At 55.0% G+C, this 27,863-nt stretch overlaps 9 protein-coding genes across 9 annotated transcripts; 6 read left to right on the top strand and 3 right to left on the bottom strand.

Annotated features, from left to right (window-relative positions):
* Window positions 1–816: 816 nt before the first annotated feature.
* Window positions 817–2,640, top strand: mae1-2 (Malic acid transport protein; the record flags this gene model as incomplete). The annotated part of the gene is made up of 9 exons (XM_066152181.1): window positions 817–945; window positions 1,022–1,087; window positions 1,273–1,306; window positions 1,363–1,532; window positions 1,583–1,590; window positions 1,641–1,790; window positions 1,842–2,103; window positions 2,154–2,196; window positions 2,246–2,640. The coding sequence occupies 9 exons, from the start codon at window positions 817–819 to the stop codon at window positions 2,638–2,640; spliced, it is 1,257 nt and encodes a 418-aa protein (XP_066008509.1).
* Window positions 2,641–3,010: 370 nt separating this feature from the next.
* CGGC5_v009506 (uncharacterized protein) lies at window positions 3,011–4,165 on the top strand (the record flags this gene model as incomplete). Its single annotated transcript, XM_032025385.1, has 1 exon — window positions 3,011–4,165. The coding sequence occupies one exon, from the start codon at window positions 3,011–3,013 to the stop codon at window positions 4,163–4,165; it is 1,155 nt and encodes a 384-aa protein (XP_031878057.1).
* Window positions 4,166–4,892: 727 nt separating this feature from the next.
* On the top strand, window positions 4,893–6,569 carry CGGC5_v009507 (uncharacterized protein; the record flags this gene model as incomplete). The annotated part of the gene is made up of 2 exons (XM_032025384.1): window positions 4,893–5,312; window positions 5,367–6,569. 2 exons carry the CDS (start codon window positions 4,893–4,895, stop codon window positions 6,567–6,569), a joined length of 1,623 nt encoding a protein of 540 aa, XP_031877999.1.
* A 365-nt stretch (window positions 6,570–6,934) lies between these two features.
* aclN-0 (Aspirochlorine biosynthesis protein N) lies at window positions 6,935–7,777 on the bottom strand (the record flags this gene model as incomplete). Its single annotated transcript, XM_032025383.1, has 1 exon — window positions 6,935–7,777. The coding sequence occupies one exon, from the start codon at window positions 7,775–7,777 to the stop codon at window positions 6,935–6,937; it is 843 nt and encodes a 280-aa protein (XP_031877998.1).
* Window positions 7,778–9,815: 2,038 nt separating this feature from the next.
* abp2 (ARS-binding protein 2) lies at window positions 9,816–11,852 on the top strand (the record flags this gene model as incomplete). Its single annotated transcript, XM_032025382.1, has 2 exons — window positions 9,816–10,136; window positions 10,185–11,852. The coding sequence occupies 2 exons, from the start codon at window positions 9,816–9,818 to the stop codon at window positions 11,850–11,852; spliced, it is 1,989 nt and encodes a 662-aa protein (XP_031878001.1).
* Window positions 11,853–12,522: 670 nt separating this feature from the next.
* CGGC5_v009510 (uncharacterized protein) lies at window positions 12,523–14,304 on the top strand (the record flags this gene model as incomplete). The annotated part of the gene is made up of 1 exon (XM_032025381.1): window positions 12,523–14,304. One exon carries the CDS (start codon window positions 12,523–12,525, stop codon window positions 14,302–14,304), a length of 1,782 nt encoding a protein of 593 aa, XP_031878000.1.
* A 595-nt stretch (window positions 14,305–14,899) lies between these two features.
* YDL086W (putative carboxymethylenebutenolidase) lies at window positions 14,900–16,183 on the top strand (the record flags this gene model as incomplete). Its single annotated transcript, XM_032025379.1, has 6 exons — window positions 14,900–14,963; window positions 15,024–15,066; window positions 15,124–15,164; window positions 15,363–15,514; window positions 15,581–15,706; window positions 15,758–16,183. The coding sequence occupies 6 exons, from the start codon at window positions 14,900–14,902 to the stop codon at window positions 16,181–16,183; spliced, it is 852 nt and encodes a 283-aa protein (XP_031878074.1).
* Window positions 16,184–16,511: 328 nt separating this feature from the next.
* Window positions 16,512–19,212, bottom strand: msy1-0 (Mechanosensitive ion channel protein Msy1; the record flags this gene model as incomplete). Its single annotated transcript, XM_032025378.1, has 2 exons — window positions 16,512–17,768; window positions 17,818–19,212. 2 exons carry the CDS (start codon window positions 19,210–19,212, stop codon window positions 16,512–16,514), a joined length of 2,652 nt encoding a protein of 883 aa, XP_031878058.1.
* Window positions 19,213–24,468: 5,256 nt separating this feature from the next.
* On the bottom strand, window positions 24,469–26,902 carry yfiG (putative metabolite transport protein YfiG; the record flags this gene model as incomplete). Its single annotated transcript, XM_032025376.1, has 11 exons — window positions 24,469–24,729; window positions 24,779–24,996; window positions 25,047–25,325; window positions 25,376–25,422; window positions 25,484–25,859; window positions 25,909–26,032; window positions 26,081–26,175; window positions 26,230–26,260; window positions 26,314–26,677; window positions 26,734–26,820; window positions 26,868–26,902. The coding sequence occupies 11 exons, from the start codon at window positions 26,900–26,902 to the stop codon at window positions 24,469–24,471; spliced, it is 1,917 nt and encodes a 638-aa protein (XP_031877988.1).
* Between the last annotated feature and the right edge of the window lie 961 nt (window positions 26,903–27,863).

Genomic DNA, 27,863 nt, shown 5'->3' on the forward strand with positions numbered 1-27,863 from the left:
CCTCGGCGAGCACGACAGAAGCTGGGCAACTGGACTGCCAAAAGTTTGAATGACGCAGGCACCACTTTACACTTCCAATGTCTTGCTGGGGCCTGCCTTACTCACTGCGGATCAATTTCTGTCACTTACCAAGGAAACGCTGACGACACTCGACAAGGCATACCCGCTGTGTACTTGTGTGCTACTGTGCATACATCCACATTTCGACGACCTTTTCCAGCTCGGCTTGAACCCATCGCGCACCATCACCGCTAGTTCCACGGGTTGCTATCTCATGAGGCAACAAGCACGCGACCACCGCCACCAATCAACAAACGCCGTCAACCAACTGCCTCCAAAGTAACGAGAAAGTACCCGGTCACGCAAGAAAACTGAGCAGCACCCAGCCTGGGTATCTTGGCCGCTGTCACCGGACAACTCAGGGCTCCTCTATCTCCCAAGGAAAGGACCAGGATCTGCGGTCGCGGTCCTGCACCACGGGTCGGCATCTGACTACATCCACCCACACACGTCTCGTCCACGGCCCGGCCTAATCGTCACCCCTCCCGCCGTCCCCCGTCCTCCTCCACCACCACCACCTTTTTTTTCCGGTCCAAGGCGCGGTGCGCGGAATTGCGTCTCGAACGCCCGCCCAGTTGAGAGCATGCCTCTTTTCGATCTTGGTTCTCTTTTCCTCGACCACGTTGTTTTCATCACCAACCTGGTCTACATCAATATCGCCTTGACCAATGCAGAGCCCAGCATACTCTTCCCTCTTTATGTTGTGTCGAAACTACTGGCTCGAGGACCTGACGATTGGGATTCCCCTACTGCGAAATGGCCGCCGCCGGTCCCCACGTGGTAGCCGATTGCGGCTACCAAACTCCAGATGAGCTCAACCGCCCTTCTTATTTCTCTGCCGCTCCTGAAGGCGCCTCGGCTTCTGCTCCTGCCCTGAGTTCGCCGGTGAGGCGCCCGGCATTTGTTCCGCATCCTTCCTATGGTCCTGTTCTGCCGTCCGACTCTGATCCAACCGCCTCAGATTCCCAACCGCATTCAAATGGGCATCCCCCCGACAATTTGGATTCGCGCATGGAGAAGGGCTCTAGTAAAAGGTCACCCAATGGTCGTGTTGGTCTTCGTGATAGGATCGTCTGTCATACGTGGACATGGTTCACCATGGTATTGCATATCTTGAACTTTCTCTTCACATTCGTAGACTGACTGATAGCAGACGATGGTATGGCATACCGACTTCTTGATGCTCGCGATCTGACACTCACCATGACACAGGCAACTGGAGGAATGGCAAATGTAATACATTCCCGTAAGTCAACCAATCCCAAGCATGAAATGCGAACCTTCAAACTCACATCTCGACAGTCCCGTACCAAGCTGCGTGGCTAAATGGCATAGCCATAGCCTTCTTCTTACTGAATGTTCTTCTTTTCGTCATGAACTGTGTCTTGGCAACATTGCGTTTCCACTGGCGCCCAGGGACCTTGATTCATACTTTCACCGACCAGACAGAATCACTTTTCATACCGGCATCTGTAAGTCAAGACTATCTTGAGTCCTACAGTCACTAACACTCTGTCCCAAGGTTGTTTCGTAAGTACCATCTAGCGCTCGCCCATGAGGACAAACTCTGAACGTGACAGGTTTGCCATCATATGCATAAACATTTGCCAGTTTGGTGTTCCGTATGTTGGGCCATGGCTCCTGAGGATTATGCAAATCTTGTTCTGGTCATATACCGCGATGAGTATGCTGGCTAGCGCTACCATATACTTGGTCCTCTGGTCTACATTGTAAGAGTTCCCTAAGCTGAGAAATCTTGTAAACTGCTAATGGCCCTGAAGAGTCTTCCCCATCCACACTATGACGCCAACCTGGGTATTCCCAGCCTATCCTCTCCTTCTCACTGCGCCCTTCGCCTCAAATCTCATCACGGCCGCATCCCAGACAAACCAGACGCAGGTCATATTGAATAGAACGGCGATTGCGCTCTCTGCTGTGGCCACACAAGGTGCAGGATGCTTGATCGCCTTCATGATCTCAGCCGCCTTTATCTATCGATTAATGACACAAAAGCTGCCGCGCGACTTTCAGCGGCCTGGTGTGGTACGTTATACTGCCATCTGCTTAGGAAGAAAGTACTCATCATCTATTAGTTCATCTCTATTGGACCATTTGCGTTCACGGTTGGTGGGATAGGTAAGATTGGCTATTCGTATCATTCGTGGTAGTTTGCTGACCTCCACAGTCCTGCTGGGGAACCAAGCCGACAAGATTTTGCCTCAAGGATTCTTAGGCACCGACCTAGCCGTACCAATTATCAAGGTGCTCTCTGTCATGATCGGATTGTGGCTCTGGGGTCTCTCCGTGTGGTTCTTTGTCGTCTCCGTCGGGTCGTTGTGGAAGTATGTGCGTCCAGCAAACAAGATGCCCTTCCAGATGACGTGGTGGTCGTTTGTGTTTCCCAACACTGCGCTCGTCACTGCCACTGCGGCCCTTGGAAAAGTGTTCCAGAACTCTGGGCTTCAGATTTTTGCGTGTGTCATGGCTGCAGGATTGATTGTTGTATGGGTTGTCGTGTTTGTGACCATGGTTCGATGTCTGTACAAAAGGGAGCTGCTTTGGCCGAAAGATACCCAATAATGGTCAAGCCTAGGCTGACTTTCCATCACGTAATTCTAAAATGAACATAAAATATGTTACCAGGTGGATGCGCCGGATAGTTGATCGAAAAGCCAATTCCATGATGTAAGTCAGGTCGTTGGAAATGCCTTCCAGGCACTGCTCCACCCCCTGTCACGCCCACAGTGCGGTGTTCGCTAAAGGGAGACGGGCAGCGGGATGCGAGTGGGGCCAGGTGTCCTGCTCCCAACCACCAACCTCTCACTCACCAATTCAGGCACGGCCTCATCGCTGATGTCAAGTGTCCTCATTGGGAATTCGCGACAACGTTCTCACATGGCATCGTATCGACCATATCGGACTACGGTGTGATAATCATACTTCGGCCATAATGTCGTGGGATTCCAAGTCGGCATTGCGCCGACGCCAAAGCAGCAACGCAGCTTCAACCAAGAACATCCCCATCCATACACGCCAGCAGTCCAAGTCGACCATTGAGCCAAAATCGAGCCATGTAGCCGACGACTTCTTGCAAGACTTTTTGGATCCCTCTTTTGATCCTGCAGCCTACCTCAACGCTTCGCTGCCGCCGTTACAGCCTAGCGGCCACCATGCCTCACGCAATGGAGGTCAGACTGTTCCTTTGGCCGATCTCTCCAACGAGGCGCAGACGTTACTATCCCAGCTCAATGTCCACACGACCAGGCTCTCAGGAACCCTCACACAGCTGACTGACGATATTCTGAGAAGTGGCAGTCGACTTGCGTATGAGGTCGAACTCTTGCGAGGCGAGACGTTGAGTCTTGCCGAGACGATGAACGACACGTTACAAGACGACATCAAAAAGTTTGTCCCCGGTGGTCTTAGTGAGGCCACGAAGGACGCTCCTTCTAAAACGACGGACGCGGAGGAAAGGAAGGCTTCAGTCGGCGCGACCAAGGCGGAAGAAGCCACCGCAGCGACGGTACCGGCCGAGGATGAGGGCGCAGTTGAGGAGCCACCGTACATCAAGCAGCTGCGCACCCTGACTGTGGTGCGGTCTCGCCTGGACTCTGTAATCAAGACGTTTGGCGATGCCATGGACTTTGTGTTTCCGCCTTCGGAACTCTCAGTCAGCTCATCCTTCCTCTCCGTGTCAGCGCCAGAGCCCGGCTCCGATCAGCACAGCACGGAGGACAAGGGCCAGCAGGTGCTCCAGAAGCTGCGGGACGAGATATCACAACTCCTGCACAAATCAGAGGACCCCGTTCAGGGGATCGAGAAGGCGGCGCAGCGAATCGAGGAGCTTAAGGACCTCAACCAAGTGTGGAAGGGCACGGCGGAGGAGAAGGGACGGACAAAGTTCATTGAGAGTCTGGCCAAGATGGTCGAGGACCGGCACCGCGATCTGATGAAGGAGGTGGACCAGGCGAGTCGGAACCAAGGCAACGGGATTGAGGGGAGAGCGCGCAAGGGGAGCGTTCATGCCGACCCCGCGGAAACGAAGACATATCTTGGTGGCTATGGCTTGATGAGCCAGCTGCAGAAGCTTAGAAGCGGACTGTAGGCTGTCATTATGAGATCACGCATCGAGTATCTGGAAATCCCAGACGTCCCAAATATGATTAATACAATGTTGCTGCTTGTTGCTCATAATCGCGTATCCCATGCGGTCCTGAATTTTGGACCTGGTCTGTCGCTGTCTTCTGTCCAGGACCCTGTCGTACGGTGCGCAAGCCTCGATACACAGGGATAATGCGCTGGAAATTGACGTGGCACAGTGCTGCCGTTTTTTCGTCCCTTCTTGGTTCTGTCACTGGGCTCCTGGTCAAAGCGAAAGTCGTCGGCGGGCCACGGAGCCAATGAAAAATCTCAGTCCGCCAGCGGTCAGGTACAGAGCACCCTTGCAGCCACTAACTCAGAAGGCTGACAAGGTCGCCTGGCACAAGACCATTCTTTCGCGGTGCCCTCACCTTTCTCCTCCGGCCCAGCTTCCCACACAAACACCGCAGCGATCTGCCTTACGAATGGGCATTTGGTTAGGTTCCTCCTTTTCTGAGAGATGTGATTGAGAGATATAATCTCTTGTTCATACCTCGTCGACGTCAATCTATATACATCTTTGTCTTCTTTTCTCTCTGCCGCACCCGTCGCCCGAGCTACGGCTTGCGACGGCCGGCTTCACACCACCCGCCCGGTTCCGCTGACCAAAACCTCAATCTTCCTCCACGCTCAACCCGATCTATAACACTCGAAGCCAGCGATTCACGTACGATCTTCGATTATTCAGTATCATGGCTACCAACGACGCAGCTCCCCCCAACCTTGGGGGCGCTTCGGGCCACCAGAAAACCGGTCGAGCGTCGCCCGCACCCGCAGCTCAATCGAAGCGCGACCGCAAGCGCCAGGTTCTGGCCGACAAGATCAACAGTCTCCAAGAGAAATTCAACCGGGATCGTGAAGTCGGATACCGTGACCAGCTCCAGAAAGTTCAGGTTGACACCAACTTGGTTCAGCGTATCGATCCCTACTCTGAAGACGTCCTCAGCGTCATCGCCAGCCTGCGCCAGGAGCATGACGAGACCCAGGGACAAGAGCCGCTGGCCGATTCCAGCCGGACCCTCCTTCAGATGGCAGGTCCCAAATTCGAGGACTTTGTCCAGGGTATCGAGGATCTCATTGAGTACCGAGACTTTCACTTACTCCAGCACATGGTGAGTGCGACCAACTTTTCCAACGGTCGGCTAAACTGACAATTGCAACAACAGCACGAACACGAGCGCCGCCTCCACCAATACAAGAATGAATACCTCTACAAGGTCGAAACCGCAAAGCGCGAGCATAGCGCCCTCTCTGCTACGCTCCGCGATCGTCTCGTCAACACTCTGCTCTCGAGGAAAATCCGCCTTAATAAGGAGAAGGAAGCTCTGGAAATCTCCGACTCGTCCGCCTTGCTGCTCCACCCCAATCAGTTCAGCATTACCAACCCCGCCAGTCCTGGCGGCACACATGGGAAGCGAGCAACAAGGTTGCGCAAGGACGCCGAGGAGTTTCCGGGCTATTCGGATAACAAGAAGCGCAAGAGGAACCCCGGCGAGGACGACGGCTCTCCTGTCCCCTCCAGGCGGGCGCTCGACCCTAACAGCACGACACCCCTCTGGCAGAACGAGAAGCTTCGCGTCGCAGCGAAGCAGAACGGTCCCGCCTACAGTATTGATAAGCTTTTCACCGAGAAGGAGCTCACGATGGCGTACAATGCGGCAGCGATTGCCGCCCACAAGCACATTCTGAGGCACAAGGCCTACGCGAACGGTGGCTCGTCCCCCGGTAGCGATTCCGGTCACGGCGAGGACGGCGACCAGGATAGTGAGGCTTGGCCTGCCGCGCCCATGATGGAACGCACCAGCTCTCACGCGACTAGAAGTACCAGGGCTGGCATCAATCAGAATCTGATTGACGCCGTTGAGGGTGCCAATGGATTGGAGTTGCCCAAGTACCTCGAAATCATGCATCCGCATGAGACCGCCAAGCTGCCGTCATCATCCATGACCAACTACTTCAAGCCTGTCAGGGGAAACACCGATGCCAACCTCCCGCAGTCGCTGTCACAGGATGAGATCAGCTCTGATATCATGGTCATGGACCTGTTCAAAAAGTACGATGCTAGCCATAAGCCCGGCGATTCCATCGACCACCCCAATGGCAGCAGGAGGCTGCTTGAAGCTTCCATTGCTCCTTACACCAAGACGCCTTGGTCAGGCTTCAAGCCTGGTCCTCGACCGGACCCGACGAACCTTAGAGAGGATCTCCAACCGATTGAGAGCAGCGTGAGAGACGAAGCTCCCCCGCCCATGTCATCTCTTGCAGCCGTCGCTGCGGTGCCGATGAGCCGCAACAGTAGCGCGGCTGGTGGTGCGGCTATGAGCCGGCAAGGCAGCTCCCGCGGAAAGGGCCGCAAGAACCAGTCATGAACATGCTGATGATTTTACGGTGTCTCGGAGTTCGGAAAAGGGTTGGGATTCGGTATTTAACTATTGATGTTTTCAGGAAGGCCAGCATCTGGGCGATACGTGGACAACACGTCCCCTTTCCCGCGGTTAGACCCCGCGTATAGAGCGACTATGCATTTTCATTTTTCGAGACCTACGATTAAGGACTGTACGTTGTGGAAGCATACGGCTCCAGGACACAGGGTGGCATATGGCACGAGAGCTTGTGATTACGAGGGGACGCGTCTCCATCTGATATTAAGACAGCTCGCATGCATTGATACCCTAATGCTCTTAATTTAACATGTTATCGTGAAGTTATTATCTAGTCTCTACTCTTTTCCCACTCAAGGCCCGAACACTAGCGCGCGAACTTCGATGCTCTCGCGGCCTTCAGCATCAGGTCTTGTCCTAGGGTCAACGAAAGCAGTATGAGCCAGTCTTCCCCCCTGAACCCCGGTCCCATCCCGAAGCCCCTCACTGTCGAAGCACTCGAGAAGCAGCCGCTCGTCTCCGGTCATGCCGCTCAGGTAGTACCACTTCTGGCTAGGGCTAAACTTGATCCCCGCGGTCTCGCCGGTGTAGCCGTTGGAATACCGATGTTCGATGGGGACGATGTCCGCATCGTCCAGCGTCGAAGACGAAGCGAAACCCAGCGGAAACGACTCGACGGGGTTCTTGTTGAGCGGCCTCCAGACGTTGATGATCCGGTACCGGCCCGCCAGGAGCTTGTGCGCCTCCTCAGGCAGGTGCTTCTTCACGCGCTGGATGACGGAGACGGGCGTCTGGTCGATGTGCACGCGGGTGACGGGGTTCCTGTTCGCCTTGGGGTCTGCGCGGCGGATGGTGTGGTCAAAGAAGAGGACCCGGTTGGAGCCCGGAACGTGCTCCAGAAGAAGCTTCTCGAGCTCCGGGTAGTAATTCTGCTTAATGGACTCGTCGTCTACAAACTCCTTCTCGGCGGACGGAGGCTGGTTGCGGATGACGGCGAAGGCGTCCTGGTCGAGGTTGAATTCAGCCTCGCGGCCGCGGATGTCGTGCAGGAGGGCCTCCTGGACGTCATCTGAGTAGTTGCGTCCCGGGAGGCCTTCGGGGACGATGGTGTTGTAGGGGGCGGAACCGTCTTCGGGAGGGGCGAAGAAGTTTAGGGTTGCGCGGACATCACCGCGGGGGATGGTGTCGATGGCCATTGTGTTTATGCTGAGAGGGGTTATGAGATACAAAGTCGGATAAGTTGGTCTGAGAACCAGGGGACGTCTGGTGAAGTCGAAGATGAGGCTGAAGATGTTTTGAGTTTGAGACTTATACCGAGGTGTGCCGTGGCAAAAGTCGGGTGTAAGTGTTCACAATGGGATGCGGATGATGATGTTTCAATGGAGCCTGGTGTGTCCGAAGTCTTCGGGATACATGGGATTCACTATTTCTTTATACCTGTAGACATCAATGGTGTATTTCAAAGCAAGACGGAAAATGAAGCCATTCGAAGCGCACAATGGCCATTGCTTGTGAGAGAGCAATCACGTCATTTGGGCTGATTGGACGGGCAAGGAGCAGCGCAGAGGATGGGGATTAGTCAAGCCGGGCCTCGAAAGGCGCAGAGTGGAGGATGCACGCGGGGATGGGCTTCTTGGCCAGCGGATTAGTCAAGGTGGCTTACGGCAGCCAGTTTGAATTGAGCCGGGAGACGTGGCATTGGCTGGGTCCTTTGGAGCTGCAAGTCATGTAAGTGCGGGTTTCTATGCACAATGAATGTCGACTTCACACTTAGATTTGACGTCCATCAAAGGGCTGCGAGTCCGACCTACGGGAAGGATTGCTTCTTGCTGCCCGTCCCCGTCCCCTACCTACCTCTCGACCTTAGATGCTAGCAGCTGCTGGGACTTGGGCATCGTCGCGCATCGTTCAACCCAACATTTTGCGTCATTCTTCGGAGCATCTGACCGGACAAATTGGGTTCGTGCAAGGCGAGGAGCTTTGATGCCCTCTTGGGGTGATAGAGTTCAATCTCTGGCAGCTATCGGTGCACGATCCCAAACGGCGAGATCAGATCGCGATACCGATAAATGCCGGTACAAACCCAAAGCATTCCCCGAAACTGGGGCTGCCGGGAATAAGCAGCGTGAAGGGTGGCTTTTACATAAGCAAATGCGATCTGGGGAAGCCGGTCGATGATGACATTCCACCGTGTAAAAGAAACAGTGCTATCGATAGTGGTCACTGGCTGCAACACTTCACTCCAAGAGGGTGCAGCCGCTTTCCCACCCGACTCACCCACTTTTCCCACCCGAGGGTGCTGCCCACTGCGTGTGTTGCAGTGTTCCACTGCCCAAGCATCGGCACTTTTCTGATCTTCTTCAGCGTCTGAGTGGTCTCTGACGGGTGGTGGGGCTCAGCCGGCGCACTGCTTGCAGCGAACCAAGAGGAGCCCGGCCCCAAAAAGCCTCCCAATCAGTGGCGACGGCTGAATGAAAGGGAGCCCAGGGGCCGGTTCTGCCCCCTTTCAGCAGCAGTGAACAAAGGCTAATTTTAGTAGTGCGGACCTTCTCCCGGCGTGTCTCCTCGCAAGGGCCCTAAATTAACCCCGACCTCTGTCCCGTCCGCTGCTGCTGGCTTGCTGCAAGCTCAGACTGCCCGGCCGAGTCGATTGATGTTTGAATTGAACCAAGCTTTTTCATCTTGAAAGCCTACCCCCATTGACACGGAGCTTGGTATCCGAGTGAGATCCAGTGAAGGGACGAAATCGACATCGACCGTCGGCTTTTACCTGTCGGGGATTACGCCTCCTGCAATTGTTGGAATCTCTTCATCCACAGTACCACCGCGCGCCTTCAACACCATCAACCGCGAAACCACAGAGACAGAGACAAATTGGGGTCCCGCTTCTGAACGGTGATGCCTCCGACATCCCCAGTCACGTCGCGTCGCTAGCTTGCCCACTTGGCTGGCCTGGCCTGGCCCCCTCCCTTCGTCTCGTCCGTCGCGCAATCCTCTGCCAAATGCGCCTGGTAATCGTTCATCCCACGACTCGTCCATGTTGATGATGATGTCCATTTCCACGGACCCTCCAACACCGACTCATGCGCCATGATATCCCCGCAACAGCAACACCAGCACCAACACCAGCATCCAACCCGCTTGCATGGGCAATCCCCGTCGCCGTCCATGGCCCATCAACACCACTTGCCACTCGCAACCACAGCTCCTCTGCCGCCGCCATCCTCATCATCCATGACGGCACGCTCGACACTCCCAGACAGGAACGTGACCGCTGCCACCATCGAGGAAGCCTACGTGCAGTTCGTGCTGCATTGCAATCCCGCCGTGCCGGCTGAGACGGACACCGCTGCACTACGGGAGGCGTTCCGGGTGCCGCCAAAGAGCGGCGGCAAGAGCTTCAGCACTTTCACCCTATTCCAGCTCATCAGGCAGCTGGAGACGAAAGAGATCAAGACATGGGCCGAGTTGGCGCTCAAGTTGGGCGTCGAGCCACCCGACCAGGACAAGGGGCAAAGCTCGCAGAAGATCCAGCAGTATGCTGTCCGCCTCAAGGTATGTGTGAAAGAGTCTTTACGGTCTGAGAGAAGCTGATCATTGCAGCGATGGATGCATTCCATGCATGTGGATGCCTTTTTTGAGTATTTGATGGATCATCCGCATCCGTACTGGACTGAGATCCCTGACGACCCGACTCCTGTGTGTGAAGCAGGACGGGATGGCGTAATGGCTGAGGACGACATGGCTCTTCGAGCCCTATTACCACACATCAAGCCTCGACGTGGTAGGAAACGTCCGGAAGATGACGACCTTGCAAAGTCTCCATCACAGCGCGCCAGGATAGACTCGCCGCCAATAGGGAACGGCTACAGAGAAAACCTGGGCTCGTGGTCTGCTCACCCCGATGGCAGGGCTACCTTTGGCTGCTCAGATCCTCTAAAGCTGAGCGCAAATACAGCATCGGCATCCGGCTGGCCACAAGCCCCTGACGCGGCGCAGACACCACTCTCAGCGTACCCTCAAGGCCCAATGTCTGCCATCACGCCGTCGACAAACCGCAATGCATTCTGGGGTGAAGCGGAGCCCAGGTCGGCAATCACGCCATCAAAACCAAAGGGGTCACATCGGAGGCACGGCGCCAAAGTCGTCTCTTCAGCATGGCGGAGTGGTGGTCCCGGTGCCTCCGGCAAGACCCGCGGCAGGCCGCCGATGAACAAGGCCAACGTCGACGGGCCGTTTGTAGCATTTCCTGCGGAGGGACCAGCTTACAAAAAGCCTAGCCCAGAGAACAAAAGCGTCGAGACGCCGATCACGCCCGCTGCTTCAATAACCCAAAACACACCACCAGATATGCCCCAGGACTACTACTTACCGCGCATACCGCAGATGCCGCGGCCAGCGAAGCCCAGCATCTCGTTACAAGTTCCCGACCGGCCCGGCGGCGCAGTCCGGCTGGCAACACCGCCCCCGCCTGTAGTCATGGTCAACGGTGACCTACCAGACGCAGGGACTCTTCAAACGACGGCGCCGGCTGTCGAGCTACCTCCCGGCAGCGGTGACAACGGCTTGACACAACCGCCGGTAGATCTGCGAGCCCAAGAGACCGCGCCAGACGTTCTGCCTGCCGTGAAGGGCAACGAGCCGCCGCCGCTATCGAACGACATCCCCGTCGGTATGTTCGAGAACATGGAAGACCGCACCAACATCGAAGCCGTGCTCGGCTACTTCACCGAGGAGACGGCGAACGGCGAATGGGTGGACCAGGACAACAACCCAATCGAGGGGTGCAGCATGGCGGAGGCGTCCGCACTAGTGCACACGACGGTCGAGAGGATGTGGCAGACGGCACCGAACCAAGACGCCTTCCTGATCAACCTTGCAGCATTGGCCGGCGGTAGAGCGCTGATGACGACAAGCAAGCTGAAGGTCAAGCGCGAGATGGAGTACGAAGACCGCGCGACGTACAGCTGCGCGTGGGAGTTCCGGATGGGGAGCATCCGCGGCAACTACAACATGGTGCAGACGGTCATGTATAACAGATGGAAGAAGACCGAGGAGGAAAAGGACAGAGATAAGCCGGCCGAAAAAGCGACGATAGGGGGTGTCATTGAACCAGAGTCGGGGTGGGAGCAGAAATACCGCGACCTGCTGGCGGTGTCTGAACGGCGAGACAAGGAGTTGCAGGATCTCAGGTCCGGACTGGTATCGACGCTCAGCAAAACTTTCAAGGATGCAAAGGAGCTGGACGAGAAGCATGCTAAAAAGGTGTGAGGGCGGGGCGGTCACCCGGGAAATGGAAATAACGGCACACAGCACATATCAATGTTTGGGGCTGTAGGTGTAATATTGTGAAGGACATGGGAGCAATGATTCGCATTTGGAACGACCAAAAGCATTCAAGCCGGCGTGGGGAAATCTTGATATGGGACCGGCTGGAAGTCTGGAGTAATAGGCATATCACCGAATATGACGTGTTCTTGGATCACTTTGACTTCGTTTTGGCTCGAGTCTTTGGACATCGGTGCCTGTATTGGGGCTAAACGATTTTTTGGGATTCGCGGAGCAATATCGACTTGCAGTGTTGGAGCCAAAACTATTACACGGGGTTCAACAAACTTGCAGCGACGTCCTGAACCGAGAAGACCTAATTTGTTGTTTCTAATTTTCACGTAGCAGGTAATTATATGATACCTGCATCAAGATTACGGTTTGCTCCAATCATTTGGGTATTTCCCCTCTTGAGGGCTGATTCTGTGGATTCCGCTGGCTTTACGATAGTTTGACAACAAGGTGCCCGCCAGAAAACACCACGATCCCCGATCGTCCCACGAGCTTGGTCTTATAACTCTAACTGAATCCAGATACTCATATCCGTCATTTCCATCATCAACCCTCAGTTGTCTGCCGTCGTCCTGCCTTCTTTTCCGCCCACAATGCCATCATGGACCCCGGCGAGATCATGGACCCCCACGAAGATTTCATCAGGCCTACCGATGATTATGCAGTTGGGAAGGAGTTCAACTTATTCCCATACAAGCCCGATGAGCCTCATGGCACGGAAGTGTACCGACGCCGACGCCTTCCGGCAGACGAGATCGTCGGCAGCATCCGGGGTTTTGACCCCACGAAGGACTTCACCAACACCAAAGCCAGGGTGCGGATCGATGAGCACATTCGCATCAGCATGAATCAAAAGTCTCAAATCTTTGGTCTGAGCATCGTGAAGGCCCCGATAGACGAGCGTCCGGCAAGTGAGCAGCAATCCCTCTACCACCCAGTCGGATCTGGCCAGCCCATCACCTGGAACCTCGTCGGCAAGGCGGTCGATGTGGAATACGCCTCGAGCGATTCCGTGGGAGTTAAACAGATTGAAGAAGCGGCTGACGGGCGAGTGTGCTGCGAGCACGCTGCCTATACGTACTATCGCAGCCTGGGCAAGACTGGATACCCGCACGTTATGCCGCAGTTCTACGGCACTTGGGTCATGGAGATTGACGACGGATTTGACGATGAGGGTATCCAGGTGAATAGATACGTCTGTGTGTTGCTCCTTGAGTACATTCACGGCTACTCCATCGATGAGCTGTCTTATCGTAGTGAGGAGGATGAGGGCTACTTTGGCAAGCTGGCGGGCTTTCAACGGGTCGACAACACCTGGACCAACGTCTGGATGGACGAATCAACTCGAGCGCTTGTCATCAAGAAGATGCTCCACGGTGTCGTTGTCGGCATGCACCACGGCGTCCAACACCACGAAGCCAGCCCGGAAAACGTCTTCATGACTCTGCGGGACGGCACCAACAACACCGACCTGGACGAGCTCCGCGTGGTTCTCCTCGATCACACCTCAACCCAGATCTGGCGCAAGACCGTCGATTCACATTTCTACGGGAGAACACACTGTCTCGAGAAGCTCCCGTACCCAATTCATCCCAAGCAGGGTTGCAGCGTGATGCCACTTGAGGACTACGTGGGATGGTGGCCTCCTGCTCCCGAGGACCGTCCTGGGGAAGACTTGAATGAGATGTTTGACGATTGGATGCTCAGCGAGGACGTGTTTGGCCCATTGTTTGAGGCGCGCGATGTTGAAGCGGGCTTACAGGGGAAAGAGTGGCCGCATAAGTATGCAAAGTACTCCACATTCGATACGCTGGACGTTATCGAGGCGCAGGAGCCTCAGGAGATGAGGAAGAAGGCGATGCGCAAGGTGATTATCCCCAAGGTCCTCTCGTACTGGCGTATGATGAAAGATGAGGGCCGGGCGGAGCTCGAGGATCGGCACAAGATTTGTGAAGAGAGTGATGACGAGTCTTTCGAAGACAGTAGTTCGTCTCTTGAGGAGTATACTAGACATCTTCAAGGGAGGAACGAGTTTCTCGAACAGCACATCAAATCTCTCGAAGAGAGAAACGAAGCTCTCGAGAAGAGAAACAGACTTCTTGAGGAGAAGCTTGAGGCGCTCAGTTCGGAAGAGTCTTCCGCAAGCTTACAGTGTTCGTTGTCTAATTCCCAGCCCCCGCGAAACCAACAGCCTCAACCTGAGCAGATTCCACGCCGCCCAGCTGAGCCGTCTTTTAGCCCCAAGGCTCTTTACGACGAATATCTCTCTTCTATCGGTATAGACAGTTCTAAACACCCGTTTACACCACCCAGTTCCTCTCCTAGTCCTCTTCAGGATGGAGCATCGTTACAAGGCTCATCTCGTTTTGGCGAAAAGCCCTAGTCCTCCCTCAGCTATTAGAAGAGGGGGAAGTCGCAGCAAGAAGTCAGTTCAATGGCAGGACATGGAAGGGGAAGTGGAAGTGGAGAAGGAAACAGATGGTTTGATCCAATGTGAGCAGGTACCCACAGCAGACTAGAAGTTAGAGTGCATATTTTGAGCAGAGAAGTAATGTCTGAGCAGGTAGCTACTTTCGCCTTTTTTGATTCTGGTTTGTCTCTGTCATAGTGCCGCTCGTCGCCCTCCCTCGTCGCTGGTCCCCAAACTCTGGCCTCGTCCTCCGTAGCCCTCTCATAAGGCCTACTTTGAGGTTTTGACGATCACATACCAGAGCAAGATGGAGGAGATGGTCTGAAACGATTCTCACGCTGCAAATTGTCTAAAGAATCACCTCAAGAGACCAAATCACCACTGACGAGGATTATAAGTGAATGTTGTTAGTAGAAGCCTCTCACAGGATAGCTTACTAAGTCCCCACAGAGAGAGCTCCAGCGCGTCAACCAATGAGATGGAAACCGCTCAACTACAACAAACCTCCAGTTCACCACCTTCTCCGAGTCGCCCTATGCCCGCGTAGCTTTAGAAGTGTCATTTCAATATGCTCATCAAGGAGTCTCACGTCGATGTGCCGACCAAGGCGGACGGCAAGGATGGGACCATGAGTATGTCCCCTTCGACTCTCAGATCTTGTCTCCGAAATCACGGATGCTAACGACTCACAGGAATCTTTCTCTTCCACCCCTCGATCCCCGGTTACCCCAACGCGTGAGTATAAGCCATTCTGACGCTGCCTCAGAGCATCTCAATTGACAATTTTACCAGCAAATTCCCCGGCGTCTGCCTCTTTTCCGAGATTTACCAAGGTCCGCATCATCCCCCTCCGGCGGGGTCGAAGAAGCACCCCGCACAACCCCTCCACACCACTGTCAACCCCACTCACCGATCTTCACCGATCTACACCGGGATCCTAACCGAACATCTTGCTTGCATCATGTTCCTTCTCTCCACTCAAGCATCCATCATGATGAAGAATGTCAACTTGCTAAGTTGAGTCAAAACAGTGACCGGCCCCGTCGCCCGCTTCGCTCGCCAGATCTCCGGACAAGGCTACATCGTCGCGGCCCCGTCATCGTACCACGAATTCACCGGTCCCGAGCCCCTGGCCTACGACGTGCCAGGCACTGACGCGGGCAACGCCTGGAAGGTCGAGAAGGTGAGAACTCCCATCTTTGACCCATATTGTTCCCTCCTTTGGCTTACCCCTAATCTCACTCTCCAGACCCTCGAGTCCTACGATGAAGACTCCCGCAGAACAGTCGACGTCCTCCTCGGCCTGCCCACCTGCACCGGCCTCATCGGCAGCACGGGCATGTGCCTCGGCGGCCACCTCGCCGTCCGCGCCTCCGTAAGCTCCCAAACCCCCCTCCCTTCATCATGCCCCTAACACACCCACCAGCTGGACCCTCGCATAACCGCCTGCGTCTCCTACTTCGCAACCGACATCCACTCCCGCACCCTCGGCCCTCACTCGGCCAAGAACACCTCCGCGACCGCCCCGGAGGGCAGCACGCACACCCTCGACCTGCTGCCGACCCTCGCGCACGCCGAGGTCGCCATGATCTTCGGCGTCAAGGACACCCACGTCCCCGCCGAGGGCCGCGACCTCATCCGCGCCAAGCTGCGCGAGGCTGGCGTCACCACCTCCTTCTACGAGTTCGCCTGGGCCCAGCACGCCTTCATCCGTGATGAGCTGAGCAAGGGCCGCTACGACCCGGCCATCACCAAGGTGTGCTTCGAGGTGTTGCTGGAGCTGTTTGGGCGCGTATTGAAGACGGACCTGGGGGCTCCCGAGGTTGTAGGCGAGCCTGAGCACGTCTGCTAAGCTGTGATGTATTTGGGTAGTGCTACTTATCCTCATACATATCTCACTTCACCATGAATATGGAAAAAGTCTCAAGTGATCTCTCAAGAATAGTATTTAACTGCGGACGACATGTCATCATACTCTATTCGTAATCTATCTGTTCCCCCCATGTGAGTTTAAGGAAATTCATTAGGCACGGGGAGCCAGTCTCAATGCCCACGTTAAGAAAAGGGCGCCGCCAGTGTCGATGCATCTGGCCGGCTTGGTATTATTCTCTCCATCATCTTTTCCATTTTCTCCATTTTACTTCATTTTTTTTTTTTTTGGTTCTATATCCCCGCTACCACTACTGCTTCTTCTGCGTGGTCTGTTGGGAGGTTCCCTGGGCGGCTTGTTGACTGTTGGAGACGCTTCGTCCTCTGGGGCGCTGGCCTGATGGGGGAGCGCTCTGGAGGGGGTGCGGTTCCATGGCGGTTGCTGACGTAGGGGACAAAGATTGGCCGGCGTAGTAGCCTTGAGACGGGGCGCCGTAGTACTGGGAGTTGTAGGTTCCGGTCACGCCAGTCTCGGCCTCCTCGTCGTAGGCGCGGTTGTTGCGCGAGGTGGTCTTGGTGAGGTACATGCTAGGTCCCTCGCCTATGGGGGATGAGGGGATGGCTTCACCGGGCTTGCGACGGCCGCCGCCACCCTTGGTGCTGCCTCTCTGCAGCAGCTGGCTGCGGACGCGCTCGATATCGTTGGAACGACGGCGGTCTTCCGACTTACGGTCCTTAGATCCCGACAGAGTATCGTCGTCGCCCACCCTGTATCCCCACTCGTCCTCAGCCAAGATGTCGCGCGTGTTGAACTCGTTCATGGCTTGCTTCTCCACCTTCGAGTCAACGGCGTCGTTACCATCCGCAGCGGCCGAGGGAACCATGCGAGCAGCCTCCTTGTCCTTTGCAGCCTTGTCGCGAGCCGCCGCCGCAAAATCATCAGAAACAGCGACAGAGTACGACGGGTTGCCAGCAGCACCGAGAGCTTCGCTGCCACCACCGGGAGCATAGATGGGAATCTTCTTGAGGGCGAGAGCGAGAGCGCACATGAACTTGGAGCGGCGAGTAGCACGAACGGCGTCGTTGTGCCAGTTAGACTTGTGCTTGATGGCGATCTTGAGCTGCATCTTGTCCAAGTCACCGACTCCATAGACACCAATGGCAATGTCTTGCTGGAAGTCGCGGGAGTTGTCGGCGTGACGGACGAAGTTCTCCATTTCGAGGCGTAGAAGCTCGAGGTCCTCGAAAGTAGTGTCGTAGGAAATGTTGAGGTCAATAACCTCCTTCATGGCCTTGGAACGGGAAACGTTCTCAATCCAGAGGTTGTTGAGCTGAATGTTGGGCACCTGCACCACCTGCATCTTATCGATGCGGGTGAAGACAGTGTAGAGAAGGGAGATCTTGTCGACGATGAGTTGCTGCTTCTCGGAGCCGACAATATCAACTCTGTCACCGACGTCGTAGGGGTGCTTGACGAAGAGAAAGATGCAGGAACCGAGGAATTCCTGGGTGGTAACGGCGAAGACGAAAGAAAGAGACAGGAGCGCGGTTCCGGCAGTAGCGACGGTCTGGAAACGTTAGCTGTGCCCGAAGTCACAGTGTGCAGGGTATACTTACAGTCAAGAAGCTGGACTGGAACCAAGCAAGGAAGATGAAGACGACGATCAGGAGGACAACAAACATGAGGACCTTATCGAACACGCGGAGTGCCTGACCAATGTCCTTCATTCCCTCGGTAATAGCCTTGCGTTCTTTGCCGATCTCGACGACCTTGCGCGTCATCTCTTCCAAGCTGATATCGCCATTCTGGTCGTTGTCAATCATCTCGAAAGACTCCTCGGCCTCTTCGGAGTAGGCAGGTCCAAGCACTTCCTGGAAATCTTCGGGGTACAGCGAGTCCTTTCCTTCGACGACGAAAGACATCCAGATACGGCGGGCAAGAGCCTCAGAGGGCTTGGTCTTCTCGAGAGCCTCAATGACGATGGAGTGAGCGGAGTTGGGGTTGAAGACCTGCTTGCCGGTGATTTCAGAAGCAATGTTTCCAAAGACACCCGTAATCTTGTCACCCATGCGACCAATGTCACCGACAAGTCGCAGAGGCGTAGCAGAACCGGCGCCCTTGACACCCTTTGCGGCCTTGGCCAAGATCAAGTCGAGACTATCGTTGATAATGTAATCCTCCTCCTCGAACTCGGGGCAGTACATAGGGAAAAGTGTTCGCGAGGCGTCGTAGAGCAGACCAAGCAGGCGGACCTCACGCTTGGACTCCTTGATGCGGAGTGCGAAGGATCGCTGGTGGTAAGAGATACCGATAAGTTGAACAATAGCCTTCTCGCCCAGGTAAACCGCTGATGAGACCATGGTAGCACCAAGAATACGGTACATGGTCACAACCCATGAAACAGCATCGTCGGCAGTGGCGTTGAACAGCTTCTGGAAAGAAACCCAAGAGGCAAGAGCCCAGAAGAATAGGGCGAGAGCGATCTGCAAGTTGGAAAGGACGGTGGCATACTTGCGCACACCAGAGCTAACAACACCGCAGAGAAACATGAAGGCATGAGGGAGAATCCAGGCGACAACCTTGCCAGCCCAGAGTGTAAGCCAGGCGATCTCAATCCAGAGGAAGACCTTGAAAAGAGGGGGGCCGTTCTCTCCACCCTGTTTGAGGTCGCTGCCATGACCGGTAAGGGGGAGAACAATCAGAGGGACGGCGAGAAGAAGGCAGATTGGGATGATGTAAATCAGGTACCGCGAGACGACAGAGGCGTTGGTGATCTTGTTGTACAGTCTGCCCATGGCGTTGACCTTGATATCCGCAGAATCGCCAGTTCCGTGGCGGCCCAGCTCGGCCTTCTTCTTGCGGCGACCGCCCTTGTTGTTGCGGTGGAAAAGGCCATGCTTCTCGTTTGGTGAACCAGCGTCTTCGTTGCTGTTGGCGTTCATGGTGGGCTTGCGCGCACCCGTAGAGGTGGCGCTCTTGACGTTAGTCAAGGGAATCTCAGTTTCAGGCATGTCGTTGGATTGTGTGCCGCCGATAGGTAGAAACCCAGAATGCCGGGGAGAGAGGGGTCCTGGCATGCCGACCTTGGGAGGAGGTGGATGAAATAGGTGATGTCCGGACCGAGGGAGCAGTAGGAATGCTCAGTGTATAACGTAAATCGGTGGACGTCGAACGGTCCACTGGGTTGTACAGATGCTGTGTATTAACGCATATGGTGACTGGATATCGAATCCGTCTGGTTGATAGTAAAACAATTGGGACTTCGTAGGACTCGGGAAAGTGGAAAAGGCCGTTTGAACCAGACAAACGATCGAGTTTGGTTCTACACGCACGAGGTCGGCGCGTGTTCAGGTGGTAGGGGAGGCGTCAGTGTAGCCCTTTCGTATACGGTAACAACAAGCCCAATTCCCCAAAGCGAAAGTAATTACAAGGAAAAGGGTATCGTATGGGGGGAGGGAGGATTGGTGAGGAGAGGTAGAGTAGATCGAGAGGAGAGAGAAAAGAGGTCGGAGCAAGGAGTGGTCGAGTTCAAAAGAACGTGAGGAGGGGAAGCATTTCAGGGTTTAAGCGAAGGCGAGCGAGAGGAAAAGAATGACGGTAAGGTTGGTTGACGATCTCAGCGCAAGACAGGACGAAAGGGGCCGCCGCCGCTAGAGCGCGTTAGTGGAGGGACGGAGGCTTGGAGCGTGTGCAGCTTGGCAGACCCCTGAACTTTTTTTTTTTTTTTTTTTTTTTTTTTTTTTCCCTTTCCCTCCTTCCACTCTGCAGGCAGTCTTCCAGGTCCTGGTTCTACGAGCACGAGGAGAAGACCTGGGCGGTACGGATACACTCACACACGGTAGGTACGTACCTGTGTCTGCGGGACTGGGAATTTTAGCGACAACGACGACTGCCAGGGACCCAGCGTGGGAGCAGAAATTGACCAGAAATGGCAGGCTCGGTGCTGCAAGGCCTGCAAGGCGGGTTGGCAGCTTTGATGCAGGGGGCAAGCCACTGACAGACGAGTTTCAGAAGCCCCGGGACGAATGCTGGGATTGGCCGGTGCCGATACTGGCGTCCCCGATTCTGGGTGGACGGTCTGTGGGGCTCTCTGGGGTACGTACCTCAGCTCAGCGAACGTACCTTTTTCTTCAGGTGGGCCTCGAGATGCCGTGCTCCCCGATCCAACTCTTGGTCTTGCTCTGCCTGCCATTCGCCTGCTCACTGCACATGAAGTAGGTAAGGTAATTATCAAGGACCAAGGCCAGGAATGGGATGCCATTGGTAGGCCCCTCGAGATTGTTGACATTTGATCTCTCGAGAACCGTGCAGTGCCGCCTGCCCGACAAGGTGGGAAGACGCGTTGCGGTTGCATACCTTTCGATTGCATGCTGCTCAAGGTTGGTGGTGGTGGTGGTGTTACGGCATAGGCCGCCACTTGACACCACCCAACAATCCGAACTTTGGCAACTCTGATAGCAAAGTTGGAGCACACACACACCCTGACAGCCAGTTACGCAGTAATTAGCTGCCGCGGCTTTCTCTACCGTCCGCCTCCATTACCTGGGCTGACAGAGCTCCCGCACATCAGACGCTGCATGAACGCAATCCTCAGAAGAAGCTTGGCTTTCCCTCTGGAGACCGGGACGGGGAAGATGTTACACTTTTTCGGCGATTAGGTGCCGCCCTCATTTATCAGTCTGGAGTCTTTTACTGTGTAATTCCTAGGCACAAGATGAAGATTGCAACTCTGGCATGTGGACGCGAAACAGGACGGGCTTTTAGCATAGTCTTGTTTAATGAGTCGGCGGCGTAGAGAGCGTGTAACCCATGTCTCCATGCACGCCTCCATCAGTCGTTTCTTGTTCCTTAATATCACCACATATGTTCCAGGGACCAGACGTCTGCTGCCGGCAGTCTGAAGGCCCCATGTCCAGTTTTGGAGTGAGCTGAGAGCCGGAGCCCTTCCCGACTCCAGTTGCAATTGAATTGAGAGGGACCCTCGGCCTCCAGGTTCCCAGCTTCTCTGCGCGTTCCTTGCCTTCCTTGACTCTGTCCCTCGGTGGCCCCTTGCTCGTACAGCCGCATCGTTCCTACTTTGAGTCGTAGCGCGTACGGGGCCCCCAGTCCTCTGCAATCCGCTGACCACTCAGCCCTCAGGGAACGCAAGTTGGTGCATTTGCCCTGGTTTGGCCCGCTACCGCAGTAAGGTATCCCAGTGGCATTCACTGGTATCCAGTGGTATCCAGTGGTATCCAGTGGTATTCAGTGGCCTCCAATGGCGGTATCCTCTGCGAGTGATGACGAGTCGCCTCGCGCCGCCTTCCAATAGACGACTATCACCTCCACCGTGTGCCCACCGCAGCGGAGTGTTAGAAGCTTAACCTTTCCCTTTTTCCTTGCGTGGATCATTCCCAACACAGGGCAGTGAGCGTGCCCTTCGTATCATTTTCACTCAGATCTGGCCAACTCTTTTCCTCGATCCAGGAATAAATCGCACCAAGCACGTACCAGCCCCGAGTCCAAGTTGCCAACTCTCACCAGAACATATTCCCGCTCCACTTCTGCTAGGTAGCCGGGTGGAATACGAGCCTTGGAGGAATGGAGAGAGAGCGCCCTTGAGGCTAGAGTTTTTTTTGCTTCCAAGATTGTTCACGTCCGCCGCCTTCGGCAGTCATGGCAGTCGTGGCAGTGGGCGGTGGACATATGTCGCGACCTTGCAGTGGCATGTTTGTCGTTGACAGCATCTGGAGGCATCATCCATCTGGCGCATGATGATGTCGCCCACATCCAGCCCTTCCGACCTCTTGGAACCGATTTCCTCTCCCCATCTGGAGACGATTTGTCCACATTTCTTGGCACGGTCGCTCATCCACTGTCCACGGTACCCTTCCACGCCTTCACGTCTCCTCCGGGCCCTCCAGCCCTCTCTTCCTGGAGTCCTAAGGTCCTCCGCCTGCTTCCTGGCATACCGTCGCCGGTCCAGCCCGTCTTCGACAATAATGCCGACCCCGTCTTCCCAAATTTGGCCCTATGCCGGACCAACCTTCTTCTTGACACTTCACCCTTCACTAGTGACCACACACGACACAACTCCAAACCTGCCCACAAGCCGTCGTCTCTGTTTCGTTTCCGCCCGCCGCTTCATATGCCGTTAGCATCAAGCCACCCGCCCGCCCACTGTCCCACAGTCTTGCCCTCCGCCGTTTCTCGTCTGCCCATCTCGCCATCTTCCATCTCCCGAGAATCTCCCAAATTCTTCCTTCTCCAAGCCCCATCCCCGCCCCCTGCGGCCGAGCGGAGCCCTACAAGGACAGGAGAGAGACAGACTGTCGCAGGAGCTGGCTGCACCGCGCTTTCAAGTCTGGACCGTCTGGACTGCTCCATGGCCCCTGCTTGCTTGCTTGCTTTCCTCGATTGCCTGCTTCAGCCTTCAACAGGCCACTCAATCCTGCATCCATCGAATTAAGCAATTAATCGATATCCCCTCTGTTTCCGACATTGCGGCTCACAAGGTTTTCTCACAATAACAAATAATTGGCCACTCGCGTCTCCAAAAAAAGAACGCGCCGTCGTCGCCGCCGCGTCTTTCGGACCCGGTGGCCTGTCACTCGCCTCCCTCGGCGCCTTTTTCTTCTTCTCGTACTATCCGTAGTCTCGTAGAGAGCAGAGCCCCTGATTCGGGACCTAGCAGCTAAGCCAACGAACCCGTCCTAACCCAAAGCCGTCGTCGGTGCCAGCCTCCTGCCCTCCCCCCCGTTCCCGCGGCACACGGCAGCCCAGCAGCCGGCGCCTCCAACGGCGTCTCTCTAGCCCGACGTTGGCTTCATTACGGTTCGCGCCAGTGGCGACCAATGACACAACTGCTTCCCTCAGCTTCACCAAGAACGGTTGCCAGACCCGACTGATCATCAGAGACACATCTCAGACCGCGCCTTACCACCGCGGGTACCTGACGAAAAAAGCAAGCGCTAGAGATTTGCAGGTGCATCAGAATGTTCTCAGTCTCAGGCACTAAGCCACAAACAGGAGGGGGGGAGAACTCTCACATCTCAATCCCGCACAACGCACAAACTTGTCATCTCTTCTTCTGCTGCTTCCTCCCGCGCAAAGCGTTCCCCCTCCCGCTGTGACTCTTGATTTTGTCATTGTGTCCATATAATGGGATTCTCCAACCCTGCAACAGAGTGCCACGTCTCACATGCTCGACAATCTGCTACCGGAGCCGAACCTGGGAAGAGAGAGCCGCTGATCAGATCGGCAGCCCGAGAGTGAATATCATTAACAATCGACCGCCTCAAACTGGCATTGCTGGATGGGGGATTCGGCGCTAGACTCAACACGAGGCGAGCAGGAATCTCGATTTGGCACAGTTCGCGGCAACACGGGAACGCCCTCAAAAACTTTCTTCCCTCCTTCTATTGCCTGCGTGTCTGCCCATCCACCCCCTTAGAAGCTTAGCTGCCGTTATCCTCGTGTCCAAGTGCGGAATTCTCTGGGTGTTGCTCTCAAACCCCCCTATTGTGCCCACGCGACGGCGGCCGTCGACCGATCCCGCGCTTCGGAAGGAAGGAGGGGGGGCGTGAGGAAAACGCGGGACCTACGTGCGTCAATTGACGCAACGCCCCCGCCCCGGCGCGGTGAAAGCCCCGTCCCCTAAGAGCCGCCGTCTCGCGCCGGCTCGGATGATCACTGAGACTTTTTCACGACCCCTGATGCAGATTCGTCAAGAGACATGTGCGCGAAGGAATCGTGAAGCGGGCCCTGCCTGGGTGGCGGCGGGTTGGGTTCTGTCTGTCCCCATGGGATGAACACCACATTCTTTCAAACATGGTTGAGGCCCACGATTCGTGAAGATGAGAGGGGCAGCTGAAATGCAAGTCATTCTTTACGAAGGGGCGAAAAAAAACCAAAGGTGAGGTAGCATCCATCATCGGCGGTGTAATCGGAGATACTGTACCGTTGTGATGTTTCCGTTGATTAACGAACGGGTTGTGGGCGAGGTCCGGGGGACAACACGGCACGGCACTGCCAGCAATCAATGAACCCCTACTTTTCGGTCGCGATCCACATGGCACGGTAAACTCGACGACGATTACGTAGCTACGCGGCGTGTACATACTATACACGCTCTTTACCACATCCATCTCTCTCAACCTCAATTGGTATCTCCCCGCTATCCCTCCCCCCGGTACATCCGATCGGGAAGCTCTTCCGGTTGCAATGACATGACGATTCCAAAGTGACGTACGCATTGTATATTCCGTGTTTACGAGACACAACCAAACTTACGAGGTGTCGTGCTTCTTGTCCCGCATCTCGACCTGCGCCTTGTCGTCGTCGTCGGCGGCGGCGTGGTGGTCCTCGTGCGTAAGGTCGAACTTGTACAGCGGCTCGAGGGTGGCGTCGCGCTGCCAGAGAACCCAGCGCTTGAACCAGTACGGCAGGGCCTTGGTGACCTGGTACCGCATGAAGAGCTTTGTCGGGACCGCGAAGACGTAGTCGAGCTCTTCGAGCGTTCTCTGCTTGGTTTCGGGGACCCAGAAGAACTGGTGGTATGTCAGTTGGTTGCTCAGCTTGCAGGAGGAGAAGGTTTACAATCATGACGAATGCAATCACATTCAGCCCGGCATAAAAGCAGAAAGAGCCGAGGACGCCGAGGTCTGCTAACATGATTGGAAAGGAAATCGAGAGCACGGCGGCCCAGAAGAGGCATGTTGCCACGGCCCACGCCATGCCGACTTCACGATGCGACAAAGGGAAAATTTCCGAGGAGTACGTGAAAGGAACCGGGCCCTCGCCAGGAGAGTAGAAAGCTGGTTATCATGTTAGTCCTTGGTTCTCAAGATGATGCTGGTGGACCTACCGGCGAAGAGGTATACGAAGAGAGCCACAAGCCCCAAGTGAACACCACCGGTGCCAGGGATAAGGGTACAGAGACCAGCCGCCAGCAACGTCCACGCCATCATGGGAAATGTCCCTAGCAAGAGACTGCGACGGCCAAAGGTGTCGATGGTCCAGATGGCAGGCCAGGCGAAGAGGAAGTTGACCATGCCAAAGCCGAACGAGGCGAGGAGGGCGTTGAACTCGGATGTGCCCGCCTCCTTGAAGATTGTCGACGAGTAGAAGGCAATGATGTTTATTCCTGTTCTTTTATCAGTTTCATGTTTCTATCAGACGAAGAGTGTTACATACCACACATCTGCTGGGCAATCATGACGGTGAACGAAGCCAACGTGGCTCTACATCAACCATGTCAGTTTCTTTTTCATTCTTCAACTTTAGAAGAGCTTCGTAACTCACCGCCTGACACGGGGAATTGTAAACAGCTCAACAAATCGCTTGGCATAGTTGGATCGTCCAATGATCTCGGCCTCGACCTGAAGTTGGATATGAATGTAGTATATGTCCCGAGCCGCCTGGATCGGGTGGTTCCGCAACCGAAGCAGTGATTTCATCGCGTTTGCGTACTGATTCTTCTTGATATACCAACGGGGAGATTCAGGGCATGCGTATATGAGCAGAGCAAGTGGGACAGCAGGGATGAAGGCAGAGCCAAGTTGCAACCGCCATGCTATATCTCCCACTTTACCAACAGCTAAATTAGCCGCCGTTCCAGCCAGGATCCCGAAGGCTGTCCACATTTGCCAGCTCATTACGAGGGCTCCTCGAATAGGTGCTATTAAATTAGCCTTGATTTGTTGTCTAGAGGCCGTTTTATGGCATACCAGGCGAGTTCTCGGCAGCGAAGATGGGGACGGTGCTGGCCTTTGCGCCCATACCGATACCGAGAAGAAGACGACAAGCCAAAAGCTGTTCCCATGTCTGAGAAAATGCAGCTCCAATTACAGGCTTGTATTGTCAGTTTGTTGTGGCGGAAATGGGGAGTTGGCTACATACCCAAATGCAAAAGTTGGCGGCGAAGAAGATTGTTCCGCGACGACCGACCCAGTTGTTCAATGGATCGGAGAGCCAGCAGCCGATGAACGCCGAGCCTGGAAGTGTCAATTTTAAAATCGTTAACGTTCAACGTCGTCTTTGAGTCTTACCGATGTATGGCGCTGAGTTGACTAGACCAACCTAGACCCCACGTCAGTCCTTCGCCTGTACTCCATTTTAACATTGTTTCTTACAAGAAGAGTATCATGATGCGAGTTTGATCCAATGCCAAACACTGTGGGAAAAGACAGGTTGGCGCCGTTACTTCCCGTCTGATCCCAACCCTGTACAGCAGCGCCGATGGAGCAGGTGATAATAGTGAGGTAGAGAATCTTGGGAATGCGCCACTTGTGCAGAACCTCGTCGCGCAACACTTGGATCTCGTCCGGTTCGAGAGCCTCGGTGCCGTCTATCTCTTCGTAGCCGGTGGGGTCTTGGGCGACCAAAGCGCCCTTTTTAAGCATGGGGAGGTACTCGTCGAGACCTTTGTCGCGGGCGAAGTGTTCGACATCGCGGAGGAGCTCGCTACGGTTGATTCCGAGCAGAGGGTTCTTGATCCTGAGCGGAGGTCAGTAAGGTATATACTGGAGAGGGATTCCTTCAAAGGTACAGACTTGGCTTCTTTGTTGTCGTTCAGGTCTACGGTTGCTTGGGACCCTCGGCGGGCCTTTTCAATGTTCGACACCTCGACGCCGGCCGATCTAGTCTTGTTAGTCAATGAATTTTGTGAAGGATGAGATTCTCTTACGGGTCGGCTCCGCCAGCGCGTTTCTCATCCGCCATTATTGCGACGAGATGAGTATATCCAACTACTCAGTATCTCGAGGATCGGTGTGAGTGGCAGTCGCCAGTGCCTACGGAATGATTATTCCGATCTCTTGCTTAACCAAGTGAACGTAACACTCGCCAAAGCAGTCGCGCTCGAGATGTAGGGGACTGTGCAACCACTCAAATTCAATACAAGATGGAAATGGGATGGGCACTCCTTACTATATGTAGATGGCACAGACATTCATCCCACGTCGCTGGGTATGAGACCGGCGCAACCACCTTCCCCCGCAAATCCATTGGCAGCCTATTGGGGCGCCATTGGGAACACCAAGCATTCCCAGATGGGTCCGCTGGGGTTGGTGACAGGGAGCTGGTCTCTTCCTTCGGATGATAGACTGCTTAGACCGCTCAAGTGCCGAGAACTGCTTTCACCAGAGTCTGTCGGTACAGTTGTTTTCCACAGCTAGACTACTTGCGAGAGCGAATACACGGGTCTAGCTACTGTCGACCTCATACGATGTTGGTGTCGTTGATACAATGTAACAATGCTCCACCGAGGTGCGTAAGTTGGATAGATCCCAAAGACATCGACCGTTCGTAGACCTCGCCTGCAAGCCGGCGCCCATGTCTTTGTTATCGTTCCTCCCAAAGAAGATGAGCATACAGTGATATCAGCTGTAGATAATTTAGCACGAATTCAAAGCAAAGTGATTCCTCATGAAATAGCCCAAGGCATAAATAAGGATAGCCGTCCGAATGGTTCTGACCGTTATGCTGATGTTGGTCTCGTCCTCTTCCGCTTAACCGTTTCCCCAGACTTCCCCAGGACGAGCACGCTCCGGCTCTAGCACCTTACATACCCACTCACAGACAGACGTTACAGACCACGTCCGTGTCGTGCATTGCAGGAATCCCTGGCCAAACTCTGGACACTAATCAAAACGGGGAGCCAATAAGACAAGTACCGTCAGAA

Source organism: Colletotrichum fructicola (genome assembly GCF_000319635.2).
Source record: "Colletotrichum fructicola Nara gc5 chromosome Unknown KSG_Nara_v1_contig05, whole genome shotgun sequence".
NCBI classification, from domain to species: domain Eukaryota; kingdom Fungi; phylum Ascomycota; class Sordariomycetes; order Glomerellales; family Glomerellaceae; genus Colletotrichum; species Colletotrichum fructicola.